The sequence below is a fragment of the Nannobrachium achirus genome, assembly GCF_963921795.1.
Source record: "Nannobrachium achirus genome assembly, chromosome: 4".
Classification (NCBI taxonomy): domain Eukaryota; kingdom Metazoa; phylum Chordata; class Actinopteri; order Myctophiformes; family Myctophidae; genus Nannobrachium; species Nannobrachium achirus.
The window spans coordinates 23210824-23225845 of record NC_137813.1 but is presented as its reverse complement, the minus strand read 5'-3'; the positions used below and the strand labels follow the sequence as shown (position 1 = coordinate 23225845).

The 15022-nt window shown below is 42.9% G+C and overlaps 1 protein-coding gene across 3 annotated transcripts in view; it reads right to left on the bottom strand.

Annotated features, from left to right (window-relative positions):
- The window catches only part of hook2 (hook microtubule-tethering protein 2), a 305258-nt gene extending 290601 nt beyond the window's left edge, over nucleotides 1-14657 (bottom strand). The window contains exons 1-16 of one of the 3 annotated variants that reach the window (XM_080725110.1): nucleotides 14495-14657; nucleotides 12879-12961; nucleotides 11595-11667; nucleotides 10977-11027; nucleotides 10700-10832; nucleotides 9696-9763; nucleotides 9386-9451; nucleotides 9109-9189; nucleotides 7184-7347; nucleotides 6166-6306; nucleotides 4098-4299; nucleotides 3187-3297; nucleotides 2474-2561; nucleotides 2308-2374; nucleotides 1552-1689; nucleotides 343-430 (exon numbers count right to left, since the gene is read on the bottom strand). In XM_080725110.1, the coding sequence (XP_080581236.1) occupies nucleotides 343-430; nucleotides 1552-1689; nucleotides 2308-2374; nucleotides 2474-2561; nucleotides 3187-3297; nucleotides 4098-4299; nucleotides 6166-6306; nucleotides 7184-7347; nucleotides 9109-9189; nucleotides 9386-9451; nucleotides 9696-9763; nucleotides 10700-10832; nucleotides 10977-11027; nucleotides 11595-11667; nucleotides 12879-12961; nucleotides 14495-14539 (1599 nt within the window). In that variant the 5' untranslated portion in view covers nucleotides 14540-14657. Of the gene's footprint in view, nucleotides 1-85; nucleotides 431-1551; nucleotides 1690-2307; nucleotides 2562-3186; nucleotides 3298-4097; nucleotides 4300-6165; nucleotides 6307-7183; nucleotides 7348-9108; nucleotides 9190-9385; nucleotides 9452-9695; nucleotides 9764-10699; nucleotides 10833-10976; nucleotides 11028-11594; nucleotides 11668-12878; nucleotides 12962-14494 lie in introns of all 3 variants that reach the window. The other 2 variants (XR_013962019.1, XM_080725109.1) reach the window with 2 other exon arrangements.
- Between the last annotated feature and the right edge of the window lie 365 nt (nucleotides 14658-15022).

Below are 15022 nucleotides of genomic sequence, written 5' to 3'. Positions count from 1 at the left end.
AGGGTTATTAACCCTTTGAATTTCAAGGATTGCAAAAGCCTCACAGAACATTTCTGACCTACGTCACCTATAGTACTTAAGACACCATGCATCCATGTACATGACTGACTTGTACATGAGTGCAAAAAATATTAAGCACAGCGCCCTAAACGTTTTTGCTTTGCATCGTCTAATGGGTGACACCAACGTGGAGTCATTGATCACCAGGTCAGTTAAAACATTTCCTAGCATCTCTACCAGCAATATTCTACCAGCTTGATTTAGAGAACACCGTGGCCAGTGATTAAAGGCCTGGGTTTGGGGTTCAGGTCAGCCGGTTCATCCCTCCCTTCCTCGACTCACATCCTCCGTCTTGCTGCCCTGCTCCTGCAGAGCCTTCTGGAGCTCCTCCACCTGCGCTCGCAGCTCCGACATCTGCTGCTGGTTCAACCTGGACGACAAGACAGGCTTGTGAATGTGTGCGTGCATTGCAGAGGATAACAGATACACGCGGACAGAAGGGAGCCGGGGAAAAACGTGATGAGTTAAGTCAATGTGCAAGGTAGATGGAGGGGTGTGTGGGGGGGTTATAGAAGAGAGGTAAAAGAAAGATATCCTGTTGAAACTGAGGCAGAGGTCATATAATCTTCATACATCTGCTGCAGGGCAATGTTCATCTCTTTCACTGTCTCCATCTCTCTCTCTCTTCATTCCTCCCGTTTCTGCTGCTCAAAATGCCTCCCACACCATGGGCTTGTGTGCAACATGCATGCACGTACACAGTCCACCCACGTGTCCACATGCCCACAGGCGTGTGCTGTAAACACACACACAAAACCAAGGGACAATCTGGCCTTCTGCTGTACGTCCTCCCATTGCAGCCCACACACACAGATACACACACACACAGTCCAGAGGGTGAGCTGACATTTAAGCTCGAGCACTTCTACCATCAGCCAAAATGTGAGAAATTAACGAGCCACAAACAGGTCTTGATGTTCGGGGACACGTGCGTGCTTGCGCCCACACGACAATGTGCTGACCTACAAAAAGAAAAAAGCAACAACAACACCCAACATGATAATTCAGGGGTCTTCAACAGGGGGTCCGGGACCTCTAGGGAGTCCTCAGAGTGACTACAGGGGGTCCTCCAAATCTTCCAATCCTTTTTATATTAACAACTTGAACCCTAACATCCATATTCTGAGCGCTGCGAGGCGTTGTGAACTTGTAGATCAGCTATTTTCAGCAAAGAGGTTTGGTGTAGAGGGGAAAAAGAGCAGACTAAGTACATAGTAAAAGGTCAAGTTTATTAGGTAATGACGGTTCAAGTGGTTAAATATCTGAACACACAAATTGACATGAATTCAAACTACACTGATGATTGTGCTGTCAAACAATGAAACTATAGGAATCTATGAAAAGGTTGTGGGGGGCCCTGCTTCATCTCTCTCTCTCTCTCTCTCTCTCTCAACTAAGGGGTCCTTGGCCTGAAAACGTTGAAGACCCCTGTGATAATTAAACAACGGTACCCATCCTAACAACCAGCAGCAGCAGCAGCACACTCTCTACCTGTTCTGGGTTTCCAGTGTGTTCTCGTTCCGCTGGGCTTCCTCCAGCTGGACCTGCGCCTGGGCCAGCCTCTCTCGGTAGGTCACCTCCTGGACACACAGCATTTTGTTCTCACTCTGCAGTCGCACCACCGTCTCCCTGTGGATGAGAAGAAGAGAGGAAACATTTGAAATGTAAACCCATTTAGACCTGCATCCGTGTCACTCTAGATTTTAACCACTTAACCATTATTTTATGCTTTAACTATTGCGAGCTTGTAGATGAGAGCGTAGCGTTGCTAACCTGGTGAATGTTAACCTGGTGAATGATACTATGCTTAACCCTAACCTCGGTAAAACTATGCCTAAACCTAACCCTAAGCCTTAATTGGACGTCGAAATATTGAGATTGTAGATCTGCGGCCAAAAGGCAAGAGGTCTACGTTGTGTTGAGCCCCCTCCCCCCTCCCTCCTCCCTTCTCCAGGGCCAAAAACATAGCAGCGCCATTTGTCTCTATTTTCGGAGCCAATTGCGCATTCTCGTTCTAAATATAATCTGCAGCGCCAGTGCCATCACATCTAAGCAATTTGTCACACAGACTACAGAATAAATGAATATATAGGCCAGGAGTGGGTGAGTGATTTCAACGACATCTTGTGTCTATTATAGGCAACGGAGGGAGAAATCTCATTGGACATGCCTAATGCCACCATGCTGTTTACCGTTGTGTACGTACGAGGCACGAATACACACTGACAAATTACTAGGCAGACGTACTTGAACTCCGTGGGCATCATCTCTGCTGCTAGATTTCCTGCTGTAACGGGGTTATCACACTTGGTTCCTGCAGAGAGGAAAAGAGACGAGTTGTCAGTGAGAGGCCAAAGTTCAGTCAGGAGACAAGCTGTGACTGATGTGGTTGTTTCTGTCCATAGTGGCTGACCTGCTTCACCAAGACACTGCTGTTGGACCTGTGCACACCTCAGTTCATCATTGGTCTCTCGAAGTGTATCTCTCTCAGAGATCAAACGCTGGGGAAAAGAAAGAAAAAAAAAACACACACACACACACACATTAGGATGCACTTAGCTGGCTGTCAATGAGCTGACATTTCCATCTTACTCACGGTGTTAAAAGTTGGATATTTCAAATACATACACTTGCATACTGTATAGTAACCTCATTCCTAGCTTTTCTCATCTCGCGAGAAGGAGTAATGAACTACAGCTGAAAGTGTCTATAGGGCAGGATTAAGTTGCATTTATTTCCCCAGGAAGCTTTTTCAAACAATCACAACAGTTTTCCTTGTAAACAGATCTATTCTGCACAGCATCAGCACAACTTTGCGCAGCTCTTCCGTTACCTCCACTAAAGACTCTTCCAATAGCTGTTCTCCCCCTGCGTACTTGCATAGTAGTCATGCTACTGGTTAAAACATTTAGCCAGTATCAAAATGGGGTTCTTATTTTGGGCACTATAGGCAAAAAGCTAGCATTTTCCATAAATGTCAGAAATACAAAATGTAACAAACCATTATCATATTGGACTACAGAAATCCATAGAGATGTCCAATACTGATGAAGTGCTTGATATTTACTGACTCTCAGCATCCCTTACTATTACCCCATCAGTGAGTCACACAGTTGACCAACTCACCTCTTTCTCTTTTACCAAAGCATTATGCTTGTCCAGAATATTCTTGTACTCGAACTGCCACTTCTCGGCTTTCATGGCCTCTGCAGAGTGCTTGGTATGAAGGTCGTGTACCTGCAAGTGAAGCCAATTATTAGTTAAATAAAATACAACTAGCTAAATACCCAGTTCTATGCCCACTTCTTTATTTACATATAAACCTATAGTGACAAAGTTGATTCTTTCACTTCTACACACAAGTCACACTGCATTTCTCAGAGGAGTATGCATACAGTTAATGACTGGTTGCAATAACAAACAAGACAACAAGAAGCATTGCGCAGTGGAGTGCATACATCTGCCAATTGTCAAGATATCATTCACAGAGATATTATGTATTTTGGCATTGATTGAAAAGTTAATCATCTCTTGGGACAGCCTGAGCCTATTGATCAACTTTCACGGAAATCGAACCAAATTTAGCTTGATTGTGAGCTTGACCTTCTTAAACAAATAGTGAACATTTCTTCCGGGCAGTCTACTGATCTCACCAAGTTCAATGGAATCTAGCAATCCCTTATGCTACTTTTTGCAGCCAGACAAACCTTGACCTTTGACACCCAAAACTTAATCACCTCTCCAGGGCTGCCTACTCACTCCAACTTCCATGAATATCTACCCAGCCATTCTTTAGTTATTTTGTGAACAGACAACCAAACACAATGGGGTGAAAACATAACCCAGTCCAACTCCATTGGCAAAAGGTATTAATATTATTAATTGTATTTATTAGCCGGGTAATAAGTGCTATAACGTCTTGCTGCTTGGTCATTATGGCTTATATGGACACTTCAGGCAGAGAATTATCAGCCCGTCGTGTCCATTTAATTAGGCGTTGACATAACACACAACAAAAATGTACAAAAACCGCCCACCTGTCTCGTGTAGGTGTCCAGCTGGCTTCGCACGGCGTTTGCCCTGCGTAGCTCCTCCTCCAGCTCACACGTGCGCTGCATGTACACCGTATTGCGCTCCTCCAGGAGGCGCACTTGCCTGCGTAGGTCTCCCAGGTCCTCCAGCTTGCGCTTGTACGTCTCCACCAGCGCCTCCAGCCGGCTCACCCGGTCCGACGAGTGCCTGGAGAGAGAGAGAGAGACCACGGAGAGACATTGATAAGAGAGCGTGGGAGGTGTTGCATTCATTGGTAGTTAAACAGAACGTCTCCTCCGGGATTTGTCCTCTTCTTAAACAACGAATATTAGCTAAGCTGGGTGTAAGTCAATATCCATATCCAACATATCAACACGGATCATTGTGACATACAGTACAGAGTGAGAAGTCAGAAATACGGGCGGACACATTATACAGTTAAATCCCCAGCTGTTGCTACAGGCATGGTGGCAGTATAGTATTCCTTTGTGGGATGTTATCCATTTATGCAAGTGTCTTGGAGCAAGAATGCTGATCTGCCATTATTGAATAAGGCGTTTAATCGTTTATTCATGGAACCTTCATTATACAGTAAAAAGGAAGAACTGAGCCTTATTCAATGAGTGGGGGAGATGTTTCTGATGAGGTTGTGCACTCAGATACGTACAGTATCATACACAGTATAAATCTGTGAGCAAAGGTAATTGAGATCACCATAATACTAGATCACCATTCTCAATATGAGAGGCTGTGCAAATCCCCACCCCCTATTGGAATTAATAGACTCCAACCTGCTTCTAGTCTCCTAAAACAGTGGTTCTCAAACCTTTTTTACTCAGTCAGTGCACCCCTGCAAATAACCGTAAATATTTTTTTCATCCATGGCACCCCTGAATTACACTGTTACTTTTTAGAATCTTACGTCATATTACGCTACGTAAATATGTAAATCAAGTATAATTAGATTAGTCCATGGGCCAGACGAGATGTCGGTATCAAAAAGGTGGCAAAGGTTATCATGCATTTTATAAAAGCTCTATATCAGTAGATTATATTTTGGTATGATAACCCTTTCTTAGACCCAGCTAAATTGGTGTTATCAGCCGCTAGAGTTGTTGTCCCATTAACTTTACATTACAGGAAAAAAAAGCTAAAAATGAATCTGCTTTAATTAGCATAAGAGGGGTCCAACTAGGGGGTTTTCATGATGCTGAATCCATTGCAAGCATCTGTTTTGCACAAAAAACATTCATTGGGCTAAAAACTGTCCCACAAGACTATGGTTTAGTGATGAGTCATCACTTTTCACACTGTTGTGGGGGGCGTTTTAGCCCCACGGATGTTTTTCGTGCAAAACAGAAGCTTGCAATGGATTCAGCATCATGAAAACCCCCTAGTTGGACCCCTCTTATGCTAATTAAAGCAGATTCATTTTTAGCTTTTTTTTCCTGTAATGTAAAGTTAATGGGACAACAACTCTAGCGGCTGATAACACCAATTTAGCTGGGTCTAAGAAAGGGTTATCATACCAAAATATAATCTACTGATATAGAGCTTTTATAAAATGCATGATAACCTTTGCCACCTTTTTGATACCGACATCTCGTCTGGCCCATGGACTAGATACAGTATGTCAGGGGGGAAAACTTGATATTTGAGAATATCAGTTTCCATTAGAACAGACTGAAAATAACGTTATACTTGACGTTTAACCACTTGAACCCCAGCATCCCCATTCTGGGGGGAATGTTCACCAAAAATAGCCGATCTACAAACACACCACGTTGTGAACTTATAGACCTGCTATTTATGGTTAAGAGAGTTGATGTAGATGGAAAAAGAAGCACAGTGCAACTCAGGTCTGTTTTACTAAGCATAGAGGGTATGTGGTTTAACTGAAGTGATATTGATGAATTCCAACTATTATCAAAATATTCCGAGGCACCCCTGGACTGCCATAACGGCACCCACTTTGAGTAACCCTGTCCTAAAAAAGGCGTCCGCTTACTTCACACAGATACAGTGAAGTAAACTGGAGATGGAAAGTCTATTTTGGTCTCGGACTGGACTCACCTGAGGATGTCCATTTCGTCTTTGAGGGTCTGGGCTTCCTGGGCGAGGCTGGTGAGCTCTTCGTTGCGGTGACGAAGCTCAGACACCTCACGGTCCAGAACGTCCCCTCGTGCCCGCACATCATCCCTGCTGGTCTCCAGTCTGAGGAACACACCCCTCCGTCAACGCATTGCAATGACATCCCCATAACTTCCATTTCCATGAACTGAAAACATGCATTGTATCGCAACACTAGTTAATTTGCGGCATAAGCTTCACAGTTCACACCCATGAGATTATATATATATATATATATATATATATATATATATATATATATATATAAAAACTAAAAGAAAAACACATTCAGTTTACATCATGTGAACTTCCAGACTTGTTTGTAGTGAAAAGTAACCTGACTTGCGTCAGATGGTGGCAGTAGTGCGTAGGCTACCCCTCTACTTTACCATCTGAGATCTCTCGGTGGGAGTTGATAACGCTCGTAAAGCCCCGGGCCGGACCAATCAGCGGCAGCTACGGGCGGGCTCTGAGCGGCTCTGAGCCAATAGAGTCTGTTTGATGACCACGTGGATGCAGACAGGCCAATATGAGTGGTTGGAGTTGGCACTCCCAGACTGTGACAGAGAGACGGCCACATCCAATCACCTGCTAAAGAATTTAAAAAAAATGGCCCGCCCCTTACATCGAGTCTGCCCGAGAGATCTCAGATGGTAAAGTAGAGCGGTAGCCTACGCACTACTGCCACCATCTGACGCAAGTCAGGTTAAGTGAAAAGGACACAGTACCAAAAAATATATATATATGTCAAGTCTATGTAAACTGAGTCATTGAAAGTGTGTATATCCTTATCCTTTAGCATTTACCCACACTTAATCTACATTTGTATCTTGCCTCATGCATTTCCCATTTGTATCTTGCCTCATGCATTTCCCAATGTAAAGAGCTGTACATAACACGCAGTCTGGGGCCCCATGTGACAAGTACGTACGGTTAAGCCTAAAAAAGCATTATTAATGACCTGTAATTCTCCTCCTGGAGTTGCTCCATCTGGCTCTGAAGCAGTAAGAGTTTCTTGCCTGTGATGGCAGTGGTGCCCTCCAGGGAGTCCGAGCGACCGAGTCGGTCCTTCAGCGAGCGCGTCTCGGCCTGCAGGGACGACCTCTCCTCCAGGGCGAGTGACAACTGAGCACATAAGACGACAAGAAGCCACAGAAGGAGAGGAAGACCGGGTGAGAGAGGTGTAACGCATGTGGTGAGGGGTGGAGGCAGGTTTCCCAGCTAGGAAACGACAAACACACACCACTGAGTGGCACAAAAAGAGAAAGAAAGACAAGGCAAGGTGCAGTTGAAGAACAAACAGATCCTCGAGATTGGAAAAAATAAAGTTCTGTGTTGACGAAGAGACTCGCACATTTCCTCAGAACACTGAACGTGGTCAGGCAAAAAGTAAACTCACGCGTCCTACAGAAAAGTGCTGAACAACAGGTCACATTCACAGGAGGAGAGACAGAGAAACATACAGCGACAAATGCAGTGCTTTGTACAAGACGCATTTAGAAATACATGCATCAGATGCTTGCGCAAATTGTAAGCTGGTTAGTCAGCTGGTATGCTGTGGTCTCAGGCAGATGGAACGTTGTCAATGGCACAGTTGTTAGCATTCCCCCCGAGGTCAGGACGATGCCAATGCAGCATACTGTAGATGGGAGTAACACATACTGTACAGTAGGATCCCCGATGACACTGGTTAAAGTTACTATTGGTTGACTTGCAGAACATTCTATTATGAATGTACAGTAGGTGGATGACATAGGCTGAACTGACTGAGGTGGAGATATTTAGATGGACAGTTACAACACTGATGCTTAGGACAGGGGTCTTCAACAGGGGGTCCAGGGCCCCTAGGGGGTCCTCAGAGTTACTACAGGGCGTCCTCCAAATCTTCCAATCCTTTTTGTATTAACAACTTGAACCCTAGTGTCCATATTCTGAGAACTGTAGCCAAAGATAGCAGATCTACAAGCTCACTGTGAACTTGTAGATCGGCTATTTTCGGCAAAGAGGTTAGGTGTAGAGGGGAAAAAGAGCAGACTAGGTAATGACGGCTCAAGTGGTTAAATATCTGAACAAAAACACACAAATTGACATGAATCCAAAAATACTGATGATTGTGCTGTCAAACGATGAAACTATATGGAATCTATGAAAAGATTGTGGGGGTCCCTGCTTCATCTCTCTCTCAACTAAGGGGTCCTTGGCCTGTAAACGTTGAAGACCCCTGGCTTAGGAGGATGTTGAGTGAGCCCTGTGATTGTGGATGGGCTTCGATACATGTTGCAGTCACATGTGGGGTTGCAGTTAGGCAAGCTGTCATTCATATTACAAAGAGGGGGAGTATACTTACCAGCAGGCCATCTCTCCTGTTTGAGTACAGCAATACCCTTCACTGAACTTTAAGGACAGATTGCATGCTTTAGCACCAGTCCAAGTTAATCGCATTACAAAAACAACACAAGTTGCTCATTTTCAACATGTGCTCCAGGTGAAAGAACAAACAGGTGGGTTGAGAGCAATATTGATGTTTATTTTTTGGTGACTCATGTGTAGTGACCCCATGCTCCCAAGAGAAGTGAGTCAAATCAATGTCATCGAATGAGTTCAATGTCATCATGATGTTAGAAAACTATCAATAAACTACCTTATCAGTCAGGGCACAAAAATAAGCAAGGTTTACACAACAAACTGTCATAGCAAAACAAACCCATCTCAGCAAAGCTAAGCAATATGGGCCAGAGCAGTCCTGCAGGCAAACACACAGACATTACCTGGCAAGCAGAGACACTACAACAAAACTAGGCCTCTAAACTATTTGAAGCACTGTGGACAACAAGTGGCTGATGTCATTATTATTCCCAAAGCATGTTTGACATTCCCTGTGCTTACCTGATGCTCAAGGTCTCGACAGCGCTGGCTCATGTCTTCCTTCTCACCAGCCTCCTCACTAAGGAAGTAATATTTCCTGGACTGCAGAAGTGACATGACAGAGACAGTGGAGGTGTCACAGTAGGCATGGCAAGGAGGGAGTGAACAGCAGTGAAAGGAGGAGACGGAGACCAACAAAAGACAGGTGTAAGTGATATGCCGAGCGGTGTACACCGGAGGGCTACAAAATTGTTGTGTTGAGAAAAATAACCGGGTGGAAAAAGAGAGCAGGATTCACCTGGTAGTCGAAGTCCCCGTAGGTCTCTGGACTTCCTGGTTCGGACGAAGGCTCTTTGGTTAAGAGCTGTAATGGCAACACACACACAAAACCAGGATCACGCGATCAGTGTTACTGTCAGACAATAGGTGATCTATTGCATGTTTATGAGCATAAGCACTGAAGAATATTGTTTGCCAGACACAGAGAGCAGAGACACTAGAACTTGTCCCTGTGCTTATCCGGATATGATTTCTTTTGAATATAACCGTGACAAAAAGCGTGACAGAGAGAGAGACAGAGAGAGTATAATGGAAAGAGGCTCATTCACCTCCTGAATTGCTGTCATGACGACGTGCTGGACGGATTCCTCCAGAGTCATTATCTGCTGGATTTGCTCTGTGTGGAATAGAGGACAATAGAGAGCGGTTAGGATACAGCCAAACCCACATTTAATAGAAAGAGATTCACCAGTGAGGCTGCCAGTGCCTTTTCCTGATAAACTGCTTGCTTACTGTGTCTGAATATAATTTCATCGCATTATCGATACAAAATTCAAATAGGATTGTACAAATCCATGTAATCAATAAACAGGGCTCTACTCTTGATTGGCTGTGTGTATTTTGTTGAACACGATAACTAGGCTGTTTCACATACAGTATGAAACTTTCCCACTAGTCATATGATTTTAGAGGTTAGGAGGTAATGCGCCCCATCTTAATCCCACGGATGGCTGCCTCTTGCTGGACAGAGACTTTAACCCATTAAGACCTGAGGCAGATTCTACAAATGCCTTCTAAATAAGTAGTTCTCACTTACCAGTAAAAAAGAAATAAGAAATAGCAGATGTACTAGCTCGCCGCACGGCATGAAGTGACATGCCGTGAGCTTGTATATCTGATATTTTTTTGAATAGCCAACGCAAAGGATGCTTTCTAGTGTTAATGGGTTAAAGGAATTTAAAGTCTCTGTCCATGTTCCACCCATGGTATACAGTATATCCTCAGGAAAATAAATGTGACGCTATTGTTAATATGCCATCAAAATCAGTTTTGTATGGATATTTCCGACAAATCTAAAGAATTGTGAACATTTTTTGAATAATTTAAATCATTTTTAACACAAATCTTCTTATAGGGGGTCCTTGGCAGAAAATAATTTCAGATGGATGAGAGCCACTGACCGTGGGTCATCAAATTATTGGCTTAGGAATGCGACAAAAACTAAAAACTCTCCATGAATTCAAGGCTTCATGGGGTGTGTAATTGATAGAAAATAGGTTTTTTGGGGTAAACTACTCCTTTAAGGGCCTGACAGGCCTTGTCCTCCAAGCACCTTGCTTCTTTTCACAGCTGACAGCGCAGCCCAGCACCAACTGGACCAGTTTTCCCAGCTCCGTTACATCTCCCATCTCGCCAATCAGGTTCACGTCTGGTAGGTGCTCATCCGATACCTGGTGACCGAGCACCTATCAGTGACAAGAGGAAGACAGGGGAGACATTAGGACACTGGGTGCCGGGACTAGATTAAAAGCAGTCAGTACAAAAGGAAAGGAATAGGGGGTTTAGGGAAATCCCAACAGTAGAAATATGAGATATTCTAATCTTCTTACATCATGGTAATACTCCAGCATGCTCTGAAGAATCTTCTTCAAGTTGCTGACCTGAAATGAGTCATGTCCATTAGTACAGTACATAATATGTTCACCCCTTGCTGCAAAAGTAAATGATCACTTAAGTCCTATAGACTTTGTCATAATACAAATAGGAAGAAAATAAATTATCTATTCTACAAGCTCAGAGATTGTAGATTTAAACATTCCAAGATATTTGAAGATTATTCTTTTGTTTTAATTAGCCCAAAATAGCGATCCAGGGCTCCATCACCATCTAAACAAATTCTACCGGAGCACCAAATCACGCACACCCATCTCACTAACAGTTTATCTGTAGGTAGTCTGCACAGTGTTGCAGTACAATACGTTATGTTATCATGTACTGTACACAGTGTATATAATGTAGAGTACAAGTGCATGGTGTACACTGGTACACTATGGTGTGTCCTTTGTGTTAAGAGCACAAGTAAGTATTTAATTGCATTATTATAAACGTGACAATAAAGTTTCACACAGGACAAAAAAAGTCATTAGCTGTGATACATCGTCACTCCAGGTTGCCGTAGCGAGTAGCGACTACTCGGTCATATCCTATCCCACCGGTTCACGGATTACCTTGAGGCGCCAGTTGGCCCCGCTCTCCTCCTTGATCATTCCCAGCCATGCCTTATTAAACCAGGAGGGGTCTCTGTTAATGAGGGCACAGGAAACAGCACTGATGAAGAGGATGAGACACATCTCTGGACAACTACAGTAGATATAGGACTCATGAAGAGGATGAGACACATCTCTGGACATCTACAGTAGATATAGGACTCATGAAGAGGATGAGACACATCTCTGGACAACTACAGTAGATATAGGACTCATGAAGAGGATGAGACACATCTCTGGACAACTACAGTAGATATAGGACTGATGAAGAGGATGAGACACATCTCTGGACAACTACAGTAGATATAGGACTGATGAAGAGGATGAGACACATCTCTGGACATCTACAGTAGATATAGGACTCATGAAGAGGATGAGACACATCTCTGGACATCTACAGTAGATATAGGACTCACGGGGGATACAGGGTGATACAGCAGTAGCCTACAGTAGCACAGCCTAGCCTGGCATAGCCAGACTATATACTATATACTATACTATATACTAGCTTAAACTAACTGCAGTATACATCCCCACCGTGTGTTTACATGGGCGGATTGTTTAGCTGTGCTAAGCTAAAACAATCCACCCATGTTAAAACAAGGTGGTGGGGATGATGATATACTGCAGTTAATTAAGTTACAGTAGTTAACTGCATGAGTATATAGTCTGGTTACGGCAGGCTAATACAGCAGCAGTGGTGTAAAGTAACTAAGCACATTTACTCAACTCGTACTTGAGTTGTACTTTACTTGACCGTTACTCCCAACTAAAATGACCTTCAGATAAAAGAACATTTTGTTTCCATCAAAACAGGCAGTGTCAATTCTCATTCAGATAAGTGTACTGAGAGTATAAAGGTCATCAAGGCGCAAAATGGATATTTGCATAACATGGTGTCCATTTGCACAAATTCACCTAAAGCGGTTCAAGGCTTTAAGTACAGCGGGCCAATCCATTCAAATGTGAGGATTATAAATGCAAAGCACACAAATCATTCACAAATCAATTCTTTCCAGATTCTTTTTTTTATTTTTTTGCATAGATAATACTACTGTGTCATTCAAACTTCCAAATCCAATAGATAACCAAATTACAGCAAACATACTTGGTACGGTTCAATTGATGCAACTGCTCGTTCACTGTAGGCCTGTGTTTTGACTTTGAGGCTTTGCTCTGGACAATTCAAGCACCAACACAATGATACAATAATTCACTTTTTAACAAACATCATATTTCTCTTACATTCTGTGTAGAACATGTGCAACAGCCACTCCACTGGTTAGATCATACTTGCTAGTACAGGAAGGCACCTGGAACGTTTGCAGCTGGATGGAGAAGAAGATTTGAACCCCATTAGGCCTATAGATTATACAGCAGGGCTCTTCAACAGGGGGTCCGGGACCCCTAGGGGGTCCTCAGAGTTACTATAGGGGGTCCTCCAAATCTTTGTGTGATAGAAACTTTTTTTCTCCTTTTTTATATTAAACACTTGAATCCTAATGTCCTTATTCTGAGAACTTTAGCCAAAAATAGCAGATCTACAAGCTTACAACGCCTCGCACTGCGAGGCGCTGAGCTTGTAGATCGGCTATTTTTGGAAAAGAGGTTTGGTGTAGAGGGGAAAAAGAGCAGGTATAGAGTTAAAGGTCAAGTTTAAGTATTGACGGTTCAAGTGGTTAAATATCTGAAAACACAAATTGACATGAATCCAAAATACACTTGTGCTGTCAAACAATGAAACTATATGGAATCTATGAAAAGGTTGTGGGGGTCCCTGCTTCATCTGTCTTTCAACTAAGGGGTCCTTGGCCTGAAAACGTTGAAGACCCCTGTTATACAGTATATGACAGCTTAGTTTAGTTGTACACTGAAACCCAGGACAGCTAGTTACCTATAGACATAGTGTTTATAATGATATGCAACCACAGTCCCTCAGAGCACTGCAGTAAATTGGAATTAGTCTTACATAAAAAAAAAAGGTTAAAAGCTACAAAACAAAGAGCTTTAATCATCAAAAGGTGATTAGTCGCCTGTGGTAGGGAAAGCACATAATCCTAAGGTTAGAAGTTAACATGATAAGTCAATTGAAGGGCTTTGGACAAAATCTCTTCCAATCTTCTTAATGACTAAACAGCAGTTTCCAAGCAGTCAAAGTCAAATGATTTTAAATGGTTTAGGTGGTCAGTATTTTTCAGATGCTGCAATAATCGTGGGACATTCTTTACAATGAGTACTTTCTACTTTTGTACATTAAGTAGATTTTGATACGAATACTTTTGTACTTTTACTATACCAGACTACTTGTAACGAGTACACATTGCAGTATTGATACTTTTAATCAAGTACAAAATGTGAGTATAGTTTTCTCCGACCGACCACTGAATAATAATACGCATTGAACAGCTGTTTACAGTTACGTAATTTATTCAGTGCTCATTGCAAACAGGTGGATCTGGTCTGAACTCGAGGTATGTCGGACAAAGTAAACTATTGCATAAGTGATGATAATATTGCATTAGAAGTCACTCCACTTGAGGGGAACTGTGTTGTGTTTGTATGTGCTGACAAATACAGATATTTCAGCGAGTTCTGGTACAGAGATAAGAAAAACAAACTCAAGAAAGGCAAACTTTCATGCACTGTTAGCTAACTATAACTACCCAGGCTTAATGACAGTCAACTTCACACGCAACTAGTCTCAAGTTACAGGTGCATATTCAATATTTTAAGTTAATCTGGTTATTTAATACATCTTCTTAACACGTTATTTTATGGTGTTTCCCCACCATGTCTGCTGACATCTGCAGTCACTGTAATAGCCAGCTAGCCTTGCTAGCTTATAGCCACGTCAAACTTACCCAGTTTAGCAGTGAGTCGCATAGCTCTGCTTTGTCCAGACTCATCTTGTTTTGTCCGCTTATGACCAGCGGCTCGCAGAGCGGACAGATGCTTTCCAATCTCAAGCCTTTGTTTTTGGACAATATTTTGTTGAGCTTCGACTTTCCACGTCAGACTGGACTATGGCCGCCTCCAGTAATATTAGGTTCTTTGACTTTGCTTTTTGAACTGTCCGTGCGATTTTCCGTAGAGCGTTGACATGGCAACGGATTAGTTGTTGGGACACAAGTCTCTCTCTGCTTCTGCTACTTTTCTCTATGCTTTTCTCTGGCCATCTGTGTTCTTGACTCGATCACTTCAGTACAAGTAGCCCCATATAGAACCTCACCCGTCGCTGCATACTGTTGTGCAGCGACGGGTGAGGTTCTATATGGGGCTACAGTACAAGAAGAATATGATGAAACCGTTTTTGAAGGAAAGGACATTTGGAGGTGGAAAACATACTTTCAGCAGGCTAAACTATCTAACGAAGACTAACATGATGAACA